Source organism: Oncorhynchus nerka, linkage group LG12 (genome assembly GCF_034236695.1).
Source record: "Oncorhynchus nerka isolate Pitt River linkage group LG12, Oner_Uvic_2.0, whole genome shotgun sequence".
Classification (NCBI taxonomy): domain Eukaryota; kingdom Metazoa; phylum Chordata; class Actinopteri; order Salmoniformes; family Salmonidae; genus Oncorhynchus; species Oncorhynchus nerka.
Genome location: NC_088407.1, coordinates 30500153 through 30522578, shown reverse-complemented (window position 1 = coordinate 30522578; position 22426 = coordinate 30500153). Strand labels below are relative to the sequence as shown.

Here is a 22426-nt window from a genome sequence, read left to right as displayed (position 1 = left end):
AAATTTGGTTACCATGATGACTAATAATCTTGTGTTTGAAATTTCACCCTCAAAACAACAGTTAATGTTAAGGACCTTTTTCAATTCCATTGTATTTTCCACGTAGATTCCACTTCACAATATGTAGACAAATTACGTTTAAACAATGTTAATTCAACCAAAAAGCAGACATTAGATATACCTTTGAGCATGGTGAAGTTATTAATTACACTTTGGATGGTGTATCAATACACCCAGTCACTACAAGACATCCTTCCTAACTCAGTTGCCGGAGAGGAAGGAAACCGCTCAGGGATTTCACCATGAGGTCAATGGTGACTTTAAAACAGTTACAGAGTTTAATGGCTGTGATAGGAGAAAACTGAGGATGGATCAACACCATTGTCGTTACTCCACAATACTAACCTAATTGACAGAGTGAAATCAAGAAAACCTGTACAGAATACAAATATTCTAAAACATGCATCCTGTTTGCAACAAGGAACTAAATTAATACTGCAAACAATGTGGCAAAGCAATTCACTTTTTGTCCTGAATACAACAGTGTTATGTTTGGGGCAAATCCAATACAACACATTCCTGAGTATAACTATCCATTATTTCAAGCATAGTGGTGACTGTATCATGTTATGGATATGCTTGTGATCATTAAGGACTGGGGAGATTTTCAAGATAAAAAAATAAACAGAATGGAGCTAAGCGCAGGCAAAATCTGGTTCAGTCTGCTTTCTACCAGACACTGGGAGATTAATTCAGCAGGTCAATAACCGAAAACACAAGGCCAAATCTACACTGGAGTTGCTTACAAAGAAGACAGTGAATAGCTGAGTAGCCGATTTACAGTTTTGACTTAAATCTACTTGAAAATCTATGGCAAAATCTGAAAATGGTTGCTAGCAAGAAGAAATATTTGGCAGAACTGTAAGTATTTTGAAAATAATCATGTGCAAATGGTGCACAATCGAGGTGTCTCTTAGAGACTTTTTTTCTCCCGAATGGTAGTTACAGTCTTGTCTCATCGCTGCAACTCTCATACGGACTCTGGAGAGGTGAAGGTCAAGAGCCATGTGTCCTCCGTAACACAGCCCATACTGCTTCTTGACACAATGCCCACTTAACCCGGAAGCCAGACGCACCAATGTGTCAGAGGAAACACCGTACACCTGGTGAATGTGACAGCATGCACTGCGCCCAGCCTGCCACAGGAGTCACTAGTGCACAATGGGACAAGGACATCCCTGCTGGCCAAACCCTCCCCTAACCTGGACGACGCTGGGCCAATTGGGCACTGCCCCATGGGTCTCCCGGTCGCGGCCGGCTGCAACAGAGCATGGACTCGAACCCAGAATCTTTAGTGGCACAGCTAGCAGGAGGCCATGGCTCTTAGAGACTTACCCAGAAAGACTCACAGCTATAATCACTGCCAAAGGTGCTTCTACAAAGTGTTGACTCAGAGGTGTGAATACTTATGTAAATGAGATGTTTCTATATTTCCTTTTCAATACATTTGTTATTATGGGATATTGTGTGTAGATGGGTGAGATAAAAATAATAATATTTAATACAGTTTGAATTCAGGCTGTAACACAACAGGCGTCTGTTTCTCAAACTAGACACTAATGTACTTGTCCTCTTGCTCAGTTGTGCACCGGGGCCTCCCACTTCTTTCTATTCTGGTTAGAGACAGTTTGCGCTGTTCTGTGAAGGGAGTAGTACACAGCGTTGTATGAGATCTTCAATTTCTTGGCAATTTCTCACATGGAATAGCCTTCATTTCTCAGAACAGTTTGAGAAACAGACGCCTCACAAGTCGTCAACTGGTAGCTTCATTAAATAGTACCCGTAAAACACCAGTCTCAACGTCAACAGTGAAGAGATCTTCAGTTTCTTGGAAATGTGTCACATGGAATATCCTTCATTTCTCAGAACAAGAACAGACTGACGAGTTTCAGAAGAAAGTTCGAAAGAAGGACAGTTTTATTGCTTCTTTAATCAGAACAACAGTTTTCAGCTGTGCTAACATAATTGCAAAAGGGTTTTCTAATGATCAATTAGCCTTTTAAAATAATAAACTTGGATTAGCTAACACAACGTGCCATTGGAACACAGGAGTGAGGGTTGCTGATAATGGGCCTCTGTATGCCTATGTAGATTGTCCATTCAAAATCAGCCATTTCCAGCTACAATAGTCTTTTACATCATTACCTATGTCTACATTCTATTTCTGATCAATTTGATGTTATTTTAATGGACAGAAAATGTGCTTATCTTTCAAAAACAAGGACAATTCTAAGTGACCCCAAACGTTTGAATGGTAGTGTATACCGTGGTGGGAAAAGTACCTAATTGTCATACTTGAGTAAAAGTAAAGATACCTTAATAGAAAATGACTCAAGTAAAAGTGAAAGTCAGTACAACACTACTTTAGTGAAAGTCTAAAGGTATTTGGTTTTAGATATATTTAAGTATCAAAAGTAAATGTAATTGCTCAAATGTACTTACTGTAAGTATCAAAAGTAAAAGTATGAATCATTTCTAATTCCTTATATTAAGCAAACCAGACAGCACAACTTTCTTGTTTTTGTTATTTACTTCTGGCCAGGGGCACACTCCAGCACTCACATATAATTTACAAACATTTGTGTTTAGTGAGTCCGCCAGATCAGAGGCAGTAAGGATGACCAGGGATGTTCTCTTAATAAGTACCTGAATTTGACATATTTTCTGTACTGTTAACATTCCAAATGTAGCGAGTACTTTTGGGTGTCAGGGAAAATGTATGGAGTAAAAAGTACATCTTTTTTTAACGAATGTAGTGGAGTAAAAGTATCTGTCAAAAATATAAATAGTAAGGTAAAGTACAGATCCCCAAAAAACTACATAAGTGGTACATTAAAGTATTTTTACTTAAGTACACCACTGTACACCACTGCTTGAATACATATTGCTGTCACGGCCTGACCTTAGTTATCTTCGTTTTCTTTATTATTTTGATTAGGTCAGGGTGTGACGAGGGTGGTATGTGTTTTTTTACTTGTCTAGGGTTTTTTGTATATCTATGGGGTTTTGGGTATTGTCTAGGTAAATGTAGGTCTATGGTGGCCTGAATTGGTTCCCAATCAGAGACAGCTGTTTATCGTTGTCTCTGATTGGGGATCCTATTTAGGTTGCCATTTTCCATTTTGGTTTTGTGGGTTATTGTCTATGTGTAGTTGCATGTCAGCACTAGTTGGTTATAGTGGCACGTTTGTTTAAGTGTTATTCGTTAAATAAAATAATGTAATCCAATCGCGCTGCGCCTTGGTCTCCTCGTGATGACGAACGCCACAATTGCCTTCACATTGATGCATTAATCATGTACTCGATGGTCAAGTCTTGGGCCAAATCTCCCTTGAAAAACAGATTCTAAGAGAGTTATAATTATATAAGAATGACTACACTTCCACAGTATCCAACACGTTTCAAGTCCACTGGCTGGTGGAGTTTTCTGCGTCCATCGGAGTGACAGAGGAGAGGATGGAAGTATGTTTCAGAGCGATGCACTAACAAAAAGCTCTTGTCTAAACAAAAGGGCTGGAATAACAATTGCCATGCGTCTAATCCCGTCATTATTGAGGTTCCGGGGTGGCGTAGCAACTCCCATAAGATGACAGTAGTCTTCGAGTGGCCATTGTTGCGTTTTTAAATTGAACTGGAAATATACATTCCGGACCCAATTGGCTATCCAAGGTATAGGCCTTGATCTCCCCGGAGTGACCCTCTTAGCAAATCCTGTTAAGTCCCTCTTAATTGCACGCTATTCAGTTCGATTCAAATTTCTTGTACACAATATAAAGAAGTGAGTTTGGGGAGTGGAGGGCCTTCTATGTAAGTCACTCCAGAGAGTGTGTAGGCGTGAGTTTGCTTTTTCCTTTTTTCTTTCAGTTTTCTTTTCTCTCCATCCTCTCCGCTCCCTGTGACGTCTGAGGGCCAAGGGGGTTTGATTTACCTTCATAGTCCTGCTCACGAGTTAAAACACTGATAATGCCCTCCCCCCCACCACCAACAGACACACACACACATTCACAGACGGAAAGACACACATAGACACACCACATACGTACACCCAAACACCAAAGAGATTCATAATGATAAAAGCCCCCAAAAAGCCAGCCAACTCATAAGCACATTTGTGCGCAGCATTGAACTCTGCCTGATCCGCTACGTATTACCGGTATCACTTGGAAAAACAGAAACACCAACATCCAAACACCTGAAGGGAGCTGTACCTCATTTTGCTGGGGTTCAATGTTGTCTGGCTGAGAGGCAGAAAGCGACACAGACACACATTCCCTCCCTCCTTCACAACAACCTTTATCCAATTAAAAAATGTCAAGCTTATTTGCTAAAGTGTGAACACTTAAATGACTAATATCACCCAGGTAATTATTATAACATTTCCCCGGCAACCCTTTTGGAAGGTTTGTATTGCGTTGGAAAACAATGTTTGCACAACAAACCAGTGTCGGGTTTTGGCGCCAGCCGATAATGATTATGTTAATCCAAACAAAGCGAAAGCTCTTTTGCACGTCGTGGAATAACGCTGTAAACTCGTGACCTTATTAACCTCCCTAATCCTTGACTGTATACCCACGATAAGGGGTTTACACACCCTGACACACACCCATGTCACTTTGTCTCAGGACTCAAGTGTGTGCGCCACTTCACCCCCCCCTCGCTCCAAAACACCTGACGATCCACGTGTGGAGGAATCACAGAGAAACTAAACACAATTAGCACACCTAGCACACCTACCATTTGATCAATGCCGAAAATGGACATCGACTGGGCAAACAAAAAAAAAAGAAGCTAAGCTAACGAGCGTCGAGCGAGCGGTCTGATTGGTATTAAGTGGTGAGATTAAAAAGCCATCCCGTAGGTCAGGTCAGCGGTGTTCATTTGAATGCATTATCACCGGGGCTGGGGCCTAGATTACTCACTCAATAGCCACACTCCAAACCTGAGTGACAACGCGGGTGAGAGGGAGCATGTCGTACAACACCTAGAGCTCATTAGTGTTAGCGACAGTGGTCTAAAGCACTTAAGTAAAAATACATTAAAGTACTACTTAAATCGTTTTTTGGGGTATCTGTACTTTACTATTTATATTTTGGACAACTTTTACTTCACTACATTCCTAAAGAAAATAATTTACTTTTTACTCCATAAACATTTCCTTGACAACCATTACATTACATACTCATTACACATTGAATGTTTAGCAAGACAGGAAAATGGTCCAGTTCACACACTTATCAAGAGAACATCCCTGGTCATCTCTACCGCGTCTGATCTGGCGGACTCACTAAACACAAATGCTTTGCTTGTTGAAGTGTGCCCCTTGCTATGCGTAAATAAAATAAAAACACAAAAATAGTGACATCTTGTTTACTTAATATAAGGAATTTGAAATGATTTCTAGTTTCAATTTTACATTTGATACTTAAGTATATTTTAGCAATTACATTCACTTTTGGTAATACTTTTGATACGTAAAACCAGATAGTTTAAGACCTTTACTCAAGTAGGTGACTTTCATTTTTTACTTGAGTCATTTTCTATTAAGGTATCTTTACTTTCTTTTACTCAAGTATGACAATTGGGTACGTTTTCCACCACTGGTTAGCGAGGCAGTAGCACACTGTCGCTCCCCACCACCACCTCACCTCCTTGCTCTGTCACTAGCGAGAGGACGGAGGCATCTCCCTTTATTTAGCACATACCTTTTGGTGTAAGGCTGGAGGCTGCAGTCGACAGCGATTGCTGGAACCAGAAACCTTCACGCAAAAATAAGGTGATTATCGGATGATCATGGGGTTTTATTGATCATTTCGGTAGGGATCATTGATGATGTTTTTGTGGAAATAGTTAGGTATTGTTTTGGGCATATAGGGAAACTCAGCCAAAAAACCCAAACAGCAAGCAATGCAGATGTAGAAGCACAGTTGTTAGGAAAAACACCCTAGAAAGGCAGGAACCTACGATGAAACCTTAAGAGGAACCAGGCTCTGAGGAGTGGCCAGTCCTCTTCTTGCTGTGTGGGTGGAGATTATAAGAGAACATGGCAATTAAGGCCAGATTGTTCTTCAAGATGTTCAAACGTTCATAGATGATGAGCAGGTCAGATAATAATCACAGTGGTCACAAGAGTGTCTATAGTTAATATATTATCTCTTTCTCTCTCTGCTTGGCTCCTAACTACTGACTTCTGATTTTCGAGCTGCTGCAGGTGTCCTGGAGTGACACACACACACACAAACACTCACACACACACACTCACTCTATCTCTCTCCGCGGTTTCCGCCATGAGATAGAGACGGCGGAACTTGGCTCATTGGTCACCTCAACACACACACAGGGGGTCTCTCTCCCACCCCCGCTAGACCTACCTACCACGCACACACACTGAATACCAATCTCCTCACACCTCACCCACTGTGCTCTCAGAAGCAGCTGAATATTCCACAAGCGTTTTGATTTTTCAAGGGGTATGTGAACTCCCATCACGGAGAGCTGTCGTACGCGGGAGAAGTTGAGCTAGAACAGTCGTCAGTGAGGTCATTTCCTCTCTCTCAGTGGGACCACAAAGAAAAACTTTGAATAGTTTGTTCTTTTTTTTCATAATTTCTGTGTGCTTTAGTCCTCGGCATCGCTCCTGCTATGTCAGTTCCTGTCTTCGAGGCCGAAGCACTCATCCCTCAATCTTGTCTCATCCCCAAATTCAAGAATCAATGTCGAGGCCATCCAATCGCTTTTTAACTCCGATGTCACACTTCTTACGAGATGGACAAAAGCTCAGAAAGAGCGAGTTATGCCACGCAAAAGCCTTTACCCCCCACCCCACCCTCAGAATGTGATGTGCTGGAAATGGCTTCTAGCTCAAAGAAGAGGGGGATATTGAGGTTGTGATGAGAAAAAAATCAAAAGAGAACACATTTTTTCTACATTTCTTTTTCAGGGTTTCGCATTAATATGAATTCCCAGCAAAATGTCTGGTGAAGTAGGTCAATGGGATTTAGAAAGTTTGGCCTGTTTCTTTTTTCTTTCTTCTCCTCTCTTGTCAATGGAGACTGAGCAGCAATGCGATTAGAAGGAGGGAAGGAGATGAGCTCTGGAGAGAAAGAGAGGGGAGAGAGGGAGGAGAGAGGGTGAGAGAGAGGAAGAGAGAAAGGAGGAAGAGAGAGAGAGAGAGAGGGTGAAAGAGAAAGAGGGATGGGGAAGATAGACAGAGGCGCGCATATACTGTAGATGTGAGAGAAAAGGAGAGGGGGCGAGAGAGAGATGGAGATACATAGATCTGTATAGACCTCTCCTCATTCCCTTTCTGATTGGCTGAGAGAGAGAACGAGATCGAGAGACTAGGAATGTGAGGAAGAGATGGTGAAATACATGAAATCTATCATTTCAGTACACAAAGGGCACATCTCTTTGTCGTGATAATAAATTAACAATTTCAATGCACCATTTCTGCCAGTAATATGTATATGAGAGTAAATAGAAAAGGTATCTGTACCTGTATATGTCAAGACCTAAGACGTTACAGCATTTTTCAAAAATGGATTTAATTGTTTTTTTCTTCTCATCAATCTACACACACTAACCCATAAAAACCCTTCGACCACAAGGCGCTACAGAGGGTAGTGCATACAGGGCCAAGCTTCCTGCCATCCAGGACCTCTATACCAGGCGGTGTCAGAGGAAGGCCCTAAAAATGGTCAAAGACTCCAGCCACCCTAGTCATAGACTGTTCTCTCTGCTACCGCACGGCAAATGGTACTGGAGTCTAGGTCCAAGAGGCTTCTAAACAGCTTCTACCCCCAAGCCATAAGACTCCTGAACAGATAATCAAATGGCTACCCAGACTATTTGCATCCCCCCCCCACCCCCCACCCTTCTACGCTGCTGCCACTCTCTGTTATTATGTATGCATAGTCACTTTAATAACTCAACCTACATGTACATATTACCTCAATTACCTGGACACCAGTGCCCCCACACATTGACTCTGTACCGATACCCCCTGTATACAGCCCCATTATTGTTATTTACTGCTGCTCTGTAATTATTTGTTATTCTTATCTCTTACTTTTTGGGGGGTATTTTCTTAAAACTGCTTTGTTGGTTAAGGGCTTGTAAGTAAGCATTTCACTGCAAGGTCTACACCTATTTTATTCGGCGCATGTGACAAATAAAATTTGATTTGATAATGACAAAGCAAAAGCAGTTATTATTTTATTTTTTGCTCATTTATAAAAAATAAAAAACTGAAATATAACATTTACATAAGTATTCAGACCCTTTACTCGGTACCTTGTTGAAGCACGTTTGGCAGCGATTACAGCCTCAAGTCTTCTTGGGTATGACGCTAGAAGCTTGGCACACCTGTATTTGGGAAGTTTCCCCCATTCTTCTCTGCAGATCCTCCCAAGCTCTGTCAGGTTGGATGGGGAGCGTTGCTGCACAGCTATTTTCAGGTCTCTGCAGAGATGTTCGATCGGGGTCAAGTCCGGTCTCTGGCTGGGCCATTCAAGGACATTTAAAGACTGATCCGGAAGCCACTCCTGCGTTGTCTTGGCTGTGTGCTTAGAATCGTTGTCCTGTTAGAAGGGGAACCTTTGTCCCAGCCCTGAGCGCTCTGGAGCAGATTTTCATCAAGGATCTCTCTGTAATTTTCTCAGTTTATCTTTCCTTTAATCATGACTAGTCTTCCATCCCCTGCCACTGAAAGACATCCCCACAGCATGATGCTGCTACCACCATGTAGGGTTGGTGCCAGGTTTCCTCCAGACGTGACGCTTGGCATTCAGGCCAAAATGTTCAGACCAGAGAATCTTGTTTGTCATGGTCGGAGAGTCCTTTAAGTGCCTGTTGGCAAACTCTAAGCGTGTTGTTATGTGCCTTTCACGGAAGAGTGGCTTCCGTCTGGCCACTCTAACATAAAGGCCTGATTGGTGGAATGCTGCAGAGATGGTTGTCCTTCTGGAAGGTTGTCCCATCTCCACAGAGAAACACTGGAGCTCTGTCCGAATGACCATTGGGTTCTTGGTCACCTCCCTGACCAAGGCCCTTCTCCCCCGATTGCTCAGTTTGGCCAGGTGGCCAGCTCTAGGAAGAGCCTTGGTGGTTCCAAACTTCTTCCATTTAAGAATGATGGTGGCCACTGTGTTCTTGGGAAGCTTCGATGCTGCCTTGACACAATCCTGTCTCGGAGCTCTACGGTCAATTCCTTCGACCTCATTGCTTGGTATTTGCTCTGACGTGCACTGAAATCTGTGGGACCTTATATGGACAGGTGTGTGCCTTTCCAAATCATGTCCAATCAATTGAATTTACCACAGGTGGACTCCAATAAAGTTGTAGAAACATGTTGGCTGCTTTTCCTTCACTCTGCGGTCCAACTCATCCCAAACCATCTCAATTGGGTTGAGGTCGGGTGATTGTGGAGGCCAGGTCATCTGATGCAGAAGTCCATCAATCTCCTTCTTGGTTAAATAGCCTTTACACAGCCTGCAGGTGTGTTGGTTCATTGTCCTGTTGAAAAACTAATGATAGACCCACTAAGCGCAATGCAAATGGGATGGCGTATCACTGCAGAATTCTGAGGTAGCCATGCTGGTTAAGTGTTTCTTGAATTCTAAATAAATCACTGACAGTGTCACCAGCAAAGCACCATCACACCTCCTCCTCCATGCTTCACAGTAGGAACCACACATGCAGAGATCATCTGTTCACCTACTCTGCTTCTCAAAAAGACACTGGAACCAAAAATCTAGTGGAACCAAAATTCTAGTTCCGTTGCTCATGTTTCTTGGGCCAACCAAGTCTCTTCTTATTGGTGTCCTTTAGTAGTGGTTTCTTTGCAGCAATTCGACCATGAAGGCCTGATTCACGCAGTCTCCTCTGAACAGTTGATGTTGAGATGTGTCTGTTACTTGAACTCTGTGAAGCATTTATTTGGGCTGCAATTTCTGAGGCTGGTAACGCTAATGAACTTATCCTGTGCAACAGAGGGAACTCTGGGTCTTCATTTCCTGTGGCGGTCCTCAGAAGAGCCAGTTTCGTCACAGTGCTTGATGGGTTTTGCAACTGCACTTGAAGAAACTTTCAAAGTTCTTGAAATTTTCCCAGATTGCCTGACATTCATGTCTTAAAGTAATGATGGACTGTCGTTTCTCTTTTCTCATTTGATCTGTTCTTGCCATAATATGTACTTGGTCTTTTACCAAATAGGGCTATCTTCTGTATACCACCCCTACCTTGTCACAATACAACTGATTGTCTCAAATGCATTAAGAAGGAAAGAAATTCCACAAATGAACTTTTAACAAGGCATACCTGTTAATTGAAATGCATTCCAGGTGACTACCTCATCAATCTGGTTGAGAGAATGCCAAGAGTGTGTAACGCTGTCATCAAGGCAAAAGGTGGCTACTTTAGAGAATCGCAAATATAAAACATATTTAAATTTGTTTCACACTTATTTCGTTACTACATGATTCCAAATGTGTTATTTCATAGTTTTGATGTCTTCAGGATTATTCTACAATGTAGAAAATAGTAAAAAATTGAGAAAAACCCTTGAATGAGTAGGTGTGTCCAAACTTTTGACTGGTACTGTATGTAAATAAGGTATTTATGTATTTTATTTTTAATAAATGTTGAATGATGAGGGGAATTAATTTTAAAATTTCTTTTAGAATAAGGCTGTAACGTAACTAAATGTGGGAAAAAGTCAAAGGGTCTGAATACTTTCCCAACGCACTGTAATTTGTTATGGAGATACTCGTTCATTTGCAGCTAAATTATTCAGATAACTTATATTAAGAAAATGAGTTCCCTAGCCATTGAATATTTTATAGGGCCTGTCAAATCTAACAAGTTAAGTTTGTCCAAATGCAAATAATAATGACAATAATAATGTATTATGAATGTATTATAAGTTATACAGTTGTGGCTTAATTGGAAAGCACGTTCGGAAACGGCTTGCTTAGTGACTTTCTACATCACAGCCTAATTTGAATTAATTTCCTACATAAAGAATTAAAGTTTAATATTTGTGGGGCTGATTAAAGGAGGCTGTAACAGAGAATTATTAACATTTTAATTAATGTTTCAGCATTCCAACCTGCAGTAGGCACATATTATGACATCCTAACTATCACAACAGACCAATCTTGCCGCTCGTTAGGGGCAATGCTAACTTCTCCTCATATTTCAGGCAATCAATCCCCGAAGTAGTTCTCTCAGACATACTAGTCCCTAGTTAGTCACATGGAAAGATGAATCTATCAATAATGATAGACAGGCTGGGAAAGACAGGCTGGGAAAGACAGGCTGGGAAAGACAGGTTGGGAACGACAGGCTGGGAAAGACAGGTTGGGAAAGACAGGCTGGGAAAGACAGGTTGGGAAAGACAGGTTGGGAAAGACAGGCTGGGAAAGACAGGTTGGAAAAGACAGGCTGGGAAAGACAGGCTGGGAAAGACAGGTTGGGAAAGACAGGCTGGGAAAGACAGGTTGGGAAAGACAGGCTGGGAAAGACAGGCTGGAAAAGACAGGTTGGGAAAGACAGGCTGGGAAAGACAGGTTGGGAAAGACAGGCTGGGAAATTACTCACCCCAATCCAGGCTAGAATTTAGAGGGGAAATTACATACCTTGACAATCAAAGGTCATATGGAAATAACTCAAGATCTCTTATTTTTTCCCCCCAATTTGATGCTGAAAAGAAACACCCAATTGAATACGGGCTTGTCACGTGTTCTAAATGTAGCCTTATAGTTTGGAAGCTGGTAGAATTATAACGTGCAAAGTTTTGTATGGTTCAAACTGAGTAGGATCATTGATATGTTGTGTAAAATGATTAGTAGTGTGTTAATGTTCTGGTTTCCACAATAGATGTGAATAGATGTGTTTAAATGTGGTGACATGCCCCTTTAATTAATAACTTACCATACTGATAATCTGCTGTTAATGTTGTTATTCCCTCTGTAAAAGAGGAGGCAAACTTTGGTGAAAGCACTTTAAAGCATGTATTGTCTGGTCCAAAGGTTTTCAAGACAGGTTGGAGAAGTGGTGTGAAAGGTTGTTAAATCACACATACATATAAAAGACATTTGCATAGAAATATTCACTGCCGACTTCAAAGACATTATTGATGGCTGCACAATGGGTTGTTATTCATCATAAGACAAAAGACAAATTCATTCTGCTTGACTTAGATAGAGGAGGGCCACGGAGGCATTTTTCACATCTGTTGAAAACAATCTGCATAGTCGACGATACGTCATGCCACAATATCCTTATTAATGCAAACAACAAAAGTCACATAATACATAATATAAATGATGCTTTCTATCCTACTGGTGCAGAAATATTAATATTTAATGTGAAATATATCATAACGACAGATATGGTTTAGGGACTTGTGGATAGATAGATTGTCTGTGATACATTGTAATGGTTCAAAACACTTTATTGTGTGATGCCACGTTGTGTCCATGATCATTTAATTTTGCACTAAAGCTGTAGTTCCATTTAGTACCACACAGCGGCAGTGTAAGCCAACAAAAAGAACCAACGTTGTTCACGTGTATTCGAGTTAAAGGAATATTTTTTTTTATCGAACAACAAAACAACAAATAAATTAAATTCTTTAACTGAAAATAAGTATAATTTTATTTGAACATTTTCAGCCTCAATTGAGGCTGTTCGATCGTCAATGCCCACTGAAACTAAGGGAGCAATTTCATTCATTTGTCGGATAAAACATACAAGATGTAGTTAATTCTACACTGTATTAATTCAAATACATTCAATTTGGTCATCCCTTAAGTCCCCCTCAAAATATTTGGGTGCATGACATGCCATTCAGTGGTGTTTTGCAATGGCTTGCCCAGAGAAAGACCAGCCTCAGCTGTGCAGGTTTTGCAGTCCATTGTTTGACGGTCAATGTAAAATGAAAACAGAATTAACCACAGTATGTACATCAAGTAAACACAGAACTTGAGGGAGGATGTTCACCTTGTTCTCTGGGTAGTTTCTAACAGCTGCGGGAGCAGCCAGAGCAGTACACAAATGCCACCCTGATTTTCAGGTGGCATGAGGACATCTGTTGTTCAGCATGGCATTCCGATCAGAGGTGTTCCAATGGGTTGTATCCATGCCGACAGGCTCATAATGCAATAAATCTATTTGTATCTTTTTAATACCTTTTATTGAATGTCATTGGTGGCTTTGAATTCAATGAGTGGAAAGACGAGATGGCAAAACAGAGCTACTACCAAAACTACAGGTTAAGGCTGTTGTACAGTACACACTGCAGTTCACAAAGGAACATTTGTATGAAAAGGGTTCCGATTCAGGGAAACACAAACAGGATGTTCCATTCAGTGCCCTCCGTAATTATTGGGAGAGTGAAGCATTTTTTCGTCTTTTGTCTGTATACTCCAATTAAAGTGCAGACTGTCAGCTTTAATTTGAGGGTAGTTTCATCCATATTGGTTGAACCGTTTAGAAATTACAGCACTTTTTATACATAGTCCCCCCCCATTTTAGGAGACCAACAGTATTGGGACATATTCACTTATATGTGGGTTATAGTAGTAAAAAGTTAAGTGTTTGGTCCCATATTCATAGCATTCAATGACTACATCAAGCTTGTGACTGTATAAGTTTGTTGGATGCATTTGCTGTTTTGGAGTTCTCAGTACTCCTGTCCATGAGTCTTTATGCCACAGCGCTATTCCATTCGACTAGGGTCTCATACACAGGAAGTATCATAATCCCCCTGGTGTTTGGATCCAATAAGAGAGCAATAGGTTGTCTGTACATCAGCCCCCAATGGGCGGACCCTTTACCCTTTCAACTAAAAACACATCTGACGGATGCCTTTTCTCGCTTGATGCTGAAAAGGACGGTTTCCCTTTTATAGTATGTACAGTATTCACAGAGTATACAAAACATTAGGAACATCTGCTCTTTCCATGTCAGACTGACAAGGTGAATCCAGGTGAAAGCTATGATCCCTTATTGATGTCACTTGTAAAATCCACAGATTAAATAAGGATTTTTTTTTAAATCTTGAGACAATTGAGACATGGATTGTGTATGTCAAATCAAATTGAGTTATAAAGCCCTTCTTAGATCAGCTGATATCTCAAAGTGCTGTACAGGAACCCAGCCTAAAACCCTAAACAGCAAGCAATGCAGGTGTAGAAGCACAGGTACTATGTGTGCCATTCAGAGGGTGAATGGGCAAGACAAAAACCGTAAGTGCCTTTGAACAGGATATGGTGGTAGGTGTTAGGCGCACCGGTTTGTGTCAAGAACTGCAACGCTACTGGGTTTCTCATTGCTTAACAGTTGGGATACATTGGATGCAACATGGTCCAGCATTCCTGTGGAGCGCTTTCGACACCGTGTAGAGTCCATGCCCTGACGAATTGGCTGTTTTGAAGGCTTCTCCTGACAATGAATAGCACAATGAGCAGCAAACCTTGAGCACCAGTAACAATGTTGACATTTGCTAACATTCGGCTGGTAGATGTTGTTCCATGGTTGTCCTCATCTTGGACATTTAAATGTCCGTAACTCTCGTCCCTCATCATGCACTGACATACAAGTGACTCCGCCCTGTGTATTATCTCCAATTCTCTGTTTGTAAATACAAACCTGTGTTTTAAGACTATGTGATCCTTCTTACCTGGGCATGGGCTCCTGCCTGGCGTCATTTTTAGTGTTAAATCAAGCTCTCACTCAACCCCAACTCTCCACCGGGACACAGTGAGTTGCATTGTGTATTTTGTTTCAACATGAGGGCTGTATAGGATTTTATTTTTTATCATCTGAGCAATACAGGGGCCTTGAGGGTTGAGATATGAGGTCACACACACCTCTGTAGACTTGTGCCCCTCATCAAGCCCTGCATTGGCCACAACAGCTTGGCCTGGCAACATAAACCCGTTGTACAAATTGAATGGGAATTGGGCAGGATAGAATACACTTGAATAAATGTAACACTCTTTGGCTGGGTCCTTGCAATTATATGCCAAAGTCAGGGAAGAAATCAGACAAAAATCACTTTATTGCAAAGGAAGCAGAATAAGCTTAGCACTGTTTAACAAAACATTTTCAGGGTTGACAGAGAAAAGTGGAGCTACAATCTGTTTCAGATGGGCTTCAATTCAAAATTGCCTGTAGGAACATTGCAATGGACCAAGCTTGGTTGCAGTCGATTAGAACAGAACATTGAGCAAAACAAAATAGCTGTTATTGGCTGATTAACACTGTGCCCATTGGCTGTTTAGATATTTACCATGGTCTGAGATCTGTACTTGGAAATTATGCCGGCATACTCCCTTCCAGAGCGGTACGCAGTCCGTGGTCGCTCCGGTCGAGAGAAGTCCACGTGGAACAGGCCAAAACGTACGCTGAACCCGTCGGCCCATTCAAAGTTATCCAGGAGAGACCAGGCGAAATAGCCTCGCACGTCAACACCATCCTCTCGGAGAGCTAGAACAAAGAGACAAACATACATGGTATTTGTTTTAAATACATGTGACAGTGCGCATTAAGAGGTAATGTGAAATTGTTTACACATCACAAAAGGACAAGATCCCATTGTTTTATGATTGTCATAAGTCACTCTCTTAACCTTCTCCATTGACCTGAAATGAGCTAAATACTGTCACTAATTCAAAAGAACAGGTTCATCAACGAAGGATTCAAGTCACTCAGCACCCTGTAACTTAGTTTCTGGATGATGTATAAATACTACGATTTGATGTGAGAAGCAACCCCTCAGAGGTTTAAAGAGTACAAGTAGCGACTGGAAGAAATTCACATTAAATAATGATAGATTCTCCATAATATACGGTAGCTTTATGGCGGCCACTTTCTGGTCTCTACCTCTGGCTATTTCCTGGATGATGTCATGGTAAAACCCACAACGCTGGACATCTTCCATGTCCACTGGCCCCACCTGGGAGAAGCCATTTTCTGTGATGTAGACCGCAGGGTTGTTGAATGTGTCCTGTCAAAGAAATTGGTTGCTATCATTGTCCAACAAAACACGAGTTCAATAATGACAGTCAAACAACACAGTGGAAGGCTTTAAAGTACAGTGGTGTGTGCGTGTGTGTGTGTGTGTGTGTGTTCTGGCTTTTGTTGGTTTTGTTGCACAAATTTAAACTTTCAAATGGTACCACAAAGATGGTTGGAGGTCCACACATCAGAGAATGTTGACTTGAATGGGAATATGTTGTTTTTAATTATACTGTCAATCCTCCATAGGAAAATCAGAGAAATATAGATAATAGAATAGACATTAAGTTGACATTCAAAGGTGGGTGGACCGGTCATCTTTGCAGTATTAGAAGTTACATTATCAATTAAATTTCAATGGTATACTAGCTAAATTGCATTCAAATCGATTTAACCCGGTGACAAACCGCGACAGTAGGATATTTCTCATTCTCAAAAAACTGTTTTCACCTGAAGCGATCAATGTGACACAATTCAGTGTAACACAATTCAATGTGACAACTGTAATGGCTCTTCAATCTGTTTACTGTGAAAAAAACAATCAATAGCGAGCAACTATGTTCATGTTAAATGTTCTCCTCACTAAAGGTTTGGCTCAATTTGATTGGCTCAAGGCAGGGGATTCAATCCATGGATTGAATAATCCTTAAATGTAAAATCATCAGAAAAAAATGTATTCTAAAACTTGATTTCATCCTTTGAATTGACTGCTTTCGAATGGAGCCGACCCTGTTAACCTGGGCGCTGTTTGGATACTTTAAAAATGTGTACTTTCCTTAGTGTAATCACTGATCTGACATGACGTGGATTGGTGGAAGTGGAACTTTTAAAAAGTTGTTTTATTTTTATTAATTATTATTAAGTATTGGAACAGGACCCTGGTCCTCTTTACCTTAATGTACTTCAGCAGTTTCCTCAAGCCGTCAGGAACCACAGCCAGCCATGACACCCCACATACCGGCCAGGATGGGTCCACCACCCCCTCTGCATCCTGGTCACTCTTCAACCCCAACACCCCTGGACAACATTCCCCTGGCTTCACCCTCCGAGACGTGTAGTAGTTCAACGCAAAAAAGTCAGCCGTGCCGAGAAGACTAGGCTCGTCTTTGGAGAACCTGGGCAGTCTAGAACCTTCTTGGTAACCCAGTTCTTTGCTTCTGACCTCAATACTAGACCTCATCACTTCTGGGTAGTCTCCAGTGACAAACAGGGGCCAGGCAAACCACCCTAGTGTAAAGGCCAGGTAGCGTTCGGTGGCGGCCGTGTCATCGGGACTGGCCGGGTCCAACGGTTCAGCCCAGTCGCTATTAATCGCTAAGGACACCGAGCCACCCTGTTTTGCCCTGTAGAGGACATTGTAGCTGTGCCAGGCCCTGGCGTGGCCACGTAGCATGTTGTGGCCCACCAGGTAGGCAGCCATCCCTGGTTCTTTTACCCCCGGGGCAAAGATGCCATCCTCGTGGCCCAGTTTAGCGCACACGTACGGCTCGTTCAACGTGATCCACAGTTTCACACGATCCCCGAACGATTCAAAGCAGAAGCGGGCGTAGCTGTCAAAGATGGCCGCAATCTCAGGTGATTTCCAACCTCCCTGGTCCTGGAGAGCTTGTGGCAGGTCAAAGTGGTACAGAGTAACCATGGGCAACACGTCACTAGCCACCAAATCATTGATCACTTTGTTGTAGTATCGCAAACCTGCAGGACAGAGACACATAGCTTAGTAGTAAATCATGGGTATCAAGGCTAAATTAGGCTTCAATCAGGGACGCTGCACTTCTAAGAGTAGCACACAACAAACTGTGGCAAAAGGGTCCAGACCCCTTGACAGAGTTTGTGGCACTGCATTGTTTACATAAACAAAAGCCAGGTCATAACACAATAATGTATGATATTTCTTTTTTTTTAATCATATCATATGCCATAGGCATTCACCACAAATAAATACTGGAGGAATCTTATCGTAAGTAACCACTACACAGTCTCAGAGTACGGCTACCTTTTTGATTGACATGCCGTGTTATCCCCTCCGGTAGCAGGCGGGACCAGGACAGAGACAGGCGGTAGTGGGTCAGGCCTAGCTGACGGATACACCGGAGGTCCTCTTCCCAGAGCTCATAGCTGTTACAGGTGACATCTCCACTCTGGCCCTCGAACACTAGTCTGCCCCCCTCGTGACAGAACGTGTCCCAAATGCTCGGTCCCTTGTCATCCACATTCCAGCCTCCTGCAAGGTTCAATTCATAGCAGTACTGATCATCCATAACGCACTGTTTGAATATCAACAACAAAAAGTTTGAGAGAAAAATGTGCCTACAATTCCTAAAAATAGCTATTGTACTGTATGTAGCCTATATACAGTGCATTCGGGAAGTATTCAGACCCCTTCACATTTTCCACATTTTGTTACGTTACAGCCTTATTCTAAAATGTATTAATTGTTTTCCTCATCAATCTACACACAATACCCCATAATGACTAAGTGAAAACAGGCTTTTAGAAATGTTTGTAAATGTACATAAAAATATATTAAAAAATACCTTATTCACATTAGTATTTAGACTCTTTGCTATGAGACTCTACATTGACCTCAGGTGCATCCTGTTTCCTATTGATCATCCTTGACATGTTTCTACAACTTGATTGAAAATGCAATTAATTGGACAGGATTTGGAAAGACACACACCTGTCTATACAAGGTCCCACAGTTGACAGTGCATGTCAGAGCAAAAACCAAGCCATGAGGTCAAAGGAATTGTCCAAAGAGCTCCAAGACAGGATTGTATCGAGGCACAGATCTGGGGAAGGGTACCAAAACATTTCTGCAGCATTGAAGGTCCCCAAGAACACAGTGGCCTCCATCATTCTTAAATGGAAGAAGATTGGAACCACCAAGACTCTTCCACGAGCTGGCCGCACGGCCAAACTGAACAATAGAGTGAGAAGGGCCTTGGTCATGGAGGTGAACAACAACCAGATGGTCACTCTGACAGAGCTCCAGGCCTTTATGGTAGAGTGGCTAGATGGATGCCACTCCTCAGTAAAAGGCACATGACAGCCCACTTGGAGTTTGCCAAAAGGCATCTAATGGACTCTGACCATGAGAAACTTTTGGCCTGATTGCCAAGCGTCACTTCTGGTGGAAACCAGGCACCACTCATCACCTGGCCAATACCCTCCCTACGGTGCAGTATAGTGGTGGCAGCATCATGCTGTGGGGATCTTTTTCAGCGGCAGGGACTGGGAGACTAGTCAGGATCGAGGGAAAGATGAACGGAGCAAAGTACAGAGAGATCCTTGATGAAAACCTGCTCTCGTTGTCTTGCGCTCGTTATCCTGTTGGAAGGTTCCGACGGGACAACGACACGAAGCACACAGCCAAGACAACGCAGGAGTGGCTTCTGGACAAACCTATGAATGTCCTTGAGTGGCCCAGCCACAGCCCGGACATGAACCCGATCTAACAACGCTGGAGAGACCTGAAAATAGCTGTGCAGCAACGCTCCCTATCCAATCTGACAGAGTTTGAGAGGATACGCAGAGAAGAATGGGAGAAACTCCCTAATACAAGTGTGCCAAGCTTGTAGCGTCATACCCAAGAAGACTCAAAGCTGTAATCGCTGCCAAAGTTGCTTCAACAAAGTACTGAGTAAAGAGTATGAATTTGTATTTTTTATACATTTGCAAAGAAAATCTAAAAAACAGTTTTGATTTGTCATTATGGGGTGTTGTGTGTAGATTGATGAGGGGAAAAAACTATTTAATGCATTTTAGAATAAGGTTGTAATGTAACAAAATGTGGAAAAGGTGAAGGGGTCTGAATACTTTCTGAATGCACTGTCAATGGGCTACTGTAAGTCTATGGTTGCTCATTCTGTATATGTATATAGCTCATGCTGTCGTATACATAACTGTATACATAACGTATACATAGCTGTATACATAACTACATTAATGTTTCAACTATTAGGCTACTATCAATACATGATACAGTGGTTGAGAGAAACTCTAAAGTCCCCCTTTTGCATTAGAGATCCAACTGCAGCCTACCGGAAGACCTATAGGTTGCAAGTAGTTGTGTGTAGGTTAGCCTACTTCTCGCTCTAGGCCAGAGAAAGTCGTCTCGGGGACGCGCATTACCTTTCCTAATCAAATTACTGTATCTACACATGCACACACAAAAAAAACACTTGTACAGTGTGACTGCCGGCGCCAAACAAATTCCTATTACGTACCTTCGATTTGATATGCGGATGTAGCCGCGCCCCATGCAAAGTTAGTCGGGAACATGGTTTCAGAATCGTTCGTATGGATACAATTCCATTCAGGGCTGTTGGTTATATTTGCCTACATGTACAAAAAAATATATATAAAAAAAGACAACAGCCCTCTTGTTGTGAAATATTGTATTGTCAAGCAAGCAAGAGTTAGAGTTAAAGGAGCTACATAGTCAATCTGTCCTCTGCATTGGCCGTGCAGCATTTACCGTGGCATTCATGCTACGTGGAACAGCGTTAAACTGTTGAGCAGTGTTATTGTGAAGGAAGTTTTCAAGGAAGTGAGTTTGTGTTTATATAGGATCTCCAGCCATTACCTACTGTCAACCATCAATGTCGATGCGGAGCTAGCTATACGGAGCCCTCCGCATTGTTACAACATTTGGGAAGTGCACGGCGGTACGGTACAGAAGTCAATTTGGTCTCACACCCGCCACACACCGCCTCCAACCATATTTAGAACAAAGCATAAATTGGCTTTTAGTTACGTAGACTCTGATGCGTTACATCACTAGGGCTTGTTCGCAAGCGTTGTTGTGAACTCGCGCTGCGCAAATTCTGTTTGTAGGCTACATGAAGGTTGGAGTAAAAAAAACATAGCTGGAAGATGAGGATCTATCTGGCTTCAGAAAGTAATCACACCCGTAGACCTTTTCCACACTTTATTGTTACAGCCTGAATTAAAAATTAAATTGAGATTTTGTGTCACTGGCCTACACACAATACCCCATAGTGTCAAAGTGGAAAAGTTTATTTGTCACGTGCGCCGAAGACAACAGGTGTAGTAGACCTTACAGTGAAATGCTTACTTACAGGCTCTAACCAACAGTGCAAAAAAGGTATTAGGAGAACAATAGGTAAGTAAAGAAATAAAACAACAGTAAAAAGACAGTGAAAAATAACAGTAGCGAGGCTATATACAGTAGCGAGGCTATAACAGTAGGAAGGCTACATACAGGCACCGGTTAGTCAGGCTGATTGAGGTAGTATGTACATGTAGATATGGTTAAAGTGACTATGCATATATGACAAACAGAAAGTAGCAGCAGCGTAAAAGAGGGGTTGGACATTAGACATTTTTACTAATGAATGAAAAGCTGAAATGTCTTGAATCAATAAGTATTCAACCCCATCTTTATGGCAAGCCTAAATAAGTTCAGGAGTAAAAATGTGCTTAACAAGTCACAAAACAAGTTGCATGGACTCACTCTGTGTGCAATAATAGTGTTAAACATAATTTTTGAATGACTACCTCATCTCTGTACACCACACATACAAGTATCTGTAAGGTCCCTCAGTCGACCAGTGAATTTCAAACACAGATTCAACCACAAAGACCAGGGAGGTTTTATAATGTCTCACAAAGAAGGGCACCTATTGGTAGATGGGTAAAAAAAAAGCAGACACTGAATATCCCTTTGAGCATCGTGACATTGCATGGTGTATCAATAACCCAGTAACTACAAAGATACAGGCTGTCCTTCCTAACTCAGTTGCCAGAGCAGAAGGAAACTGCTCAGGGATTTCACCACGAGGCCAATGGTGACTTTAAAACAGTTACAGAGTTTAATAGCTGTTGTCAAAGCTAAAATACCACCCCTGCAGGATTAACTGACTCAACTAGGCCCTGTCTACCCAATGGCAGTTCTGTTATCTCTTGCCCATAATCCCCACAGATCTGATAGATGCCACTCTGCTTTACCACTGGGTTAGTGTACAGCTAGGGACTGTCCTTCAGACTCAACAGTAAGGGCCTTACGGTAGATTGGGCTATCCCCAAAGTCGATTGCCTGTGCTCTTTCACCCTGCATCCTGGCAGGATCGTCCAGGCCAGAGCTTCAACCTTAGAGCACTATGAGAGGCTCCCTCCCGGGTTGGCTTAGCCCAGAATCTCCCCTCCTACGACTCCTACCAATGCACTCAAATCAAGTCAAATTGTATTTGTCACATGCACCGAATTCAACAGTGAAATGCTTCCTTACAAGCCCTTAACCAACAATGCAGTAAGAATTTTCCACCATAATTTGCAGATAAATTCATTAAAAATCCTACAATGTGATTTTCTGGATTTC

The 22426-nt window shown here is 42.0% G+C and overlaps 1 protein-coding gene across 3 annotated transcripts; it reads right to left on the bottom strand.

Annotated features, from left to right (window-relative positions):
• Positions 1-15103: 15103 nt before the first annotated feature.
• Positions 15104-20799, bottom strand: LOC115138089 (cytosolic beta-glucosidase). Of its 3 annotated transcripts, none has more exons than XM_029674550.2 (6): positions 20672-20799; positions 20313-20424; positions 18077-18304; positions 16973-17775; positions 15946-16069; positions 15104-15549 (listed from the first exon to the last, which is right to left on the bottom strand). In XM_029674550.2, exons 2-6 carry the CDS (start codon positions 20365-20367, stop codon positions 15341-15343), a joined length of 1419 nt encoding a protein of 472 aa, XP_029530410.1. In that variant the 5' UTR covers positions 20368-20424; positions 20672-20799; the 3' UTR covers positions 15104-15340. The 3 variants fall into 3 exon arrangements, with proteins under 3 accessions (XP_029530410.1, XP_029530408.1, XP_029530409.1); XM_029674548.2 differs by lacking the exon at positions 20672-20799 and adding an exon at positions 20564-20664; XM_029674549.2 differs by lacking the exons at positions 20313-20424; positions 20672-20799 and adding an exon at positions 20128-20272.
• Between the last annotated feature and the right edge of the window lie 1627 nt (positions 20800-22426).

Coding starts and splice junctions, on each gene's coding strand:
- LOC115138089 (XM_029674548.2), bottom strand. Junction 18,305..20,312: donor ATCCGCATATCAAATCGAAG/GTACGTAATAGG, acceptor TGAACCTTGCAG/GAGGCTGGAATGTGGATGAC. Junction 15,550..15,945: donor CATCCAGGAAATAGCCAGAG/GTAGAGACCAGA, acceptor TCTTTGTTCTAG/CTCTCCGAGAGGATGGTGTT.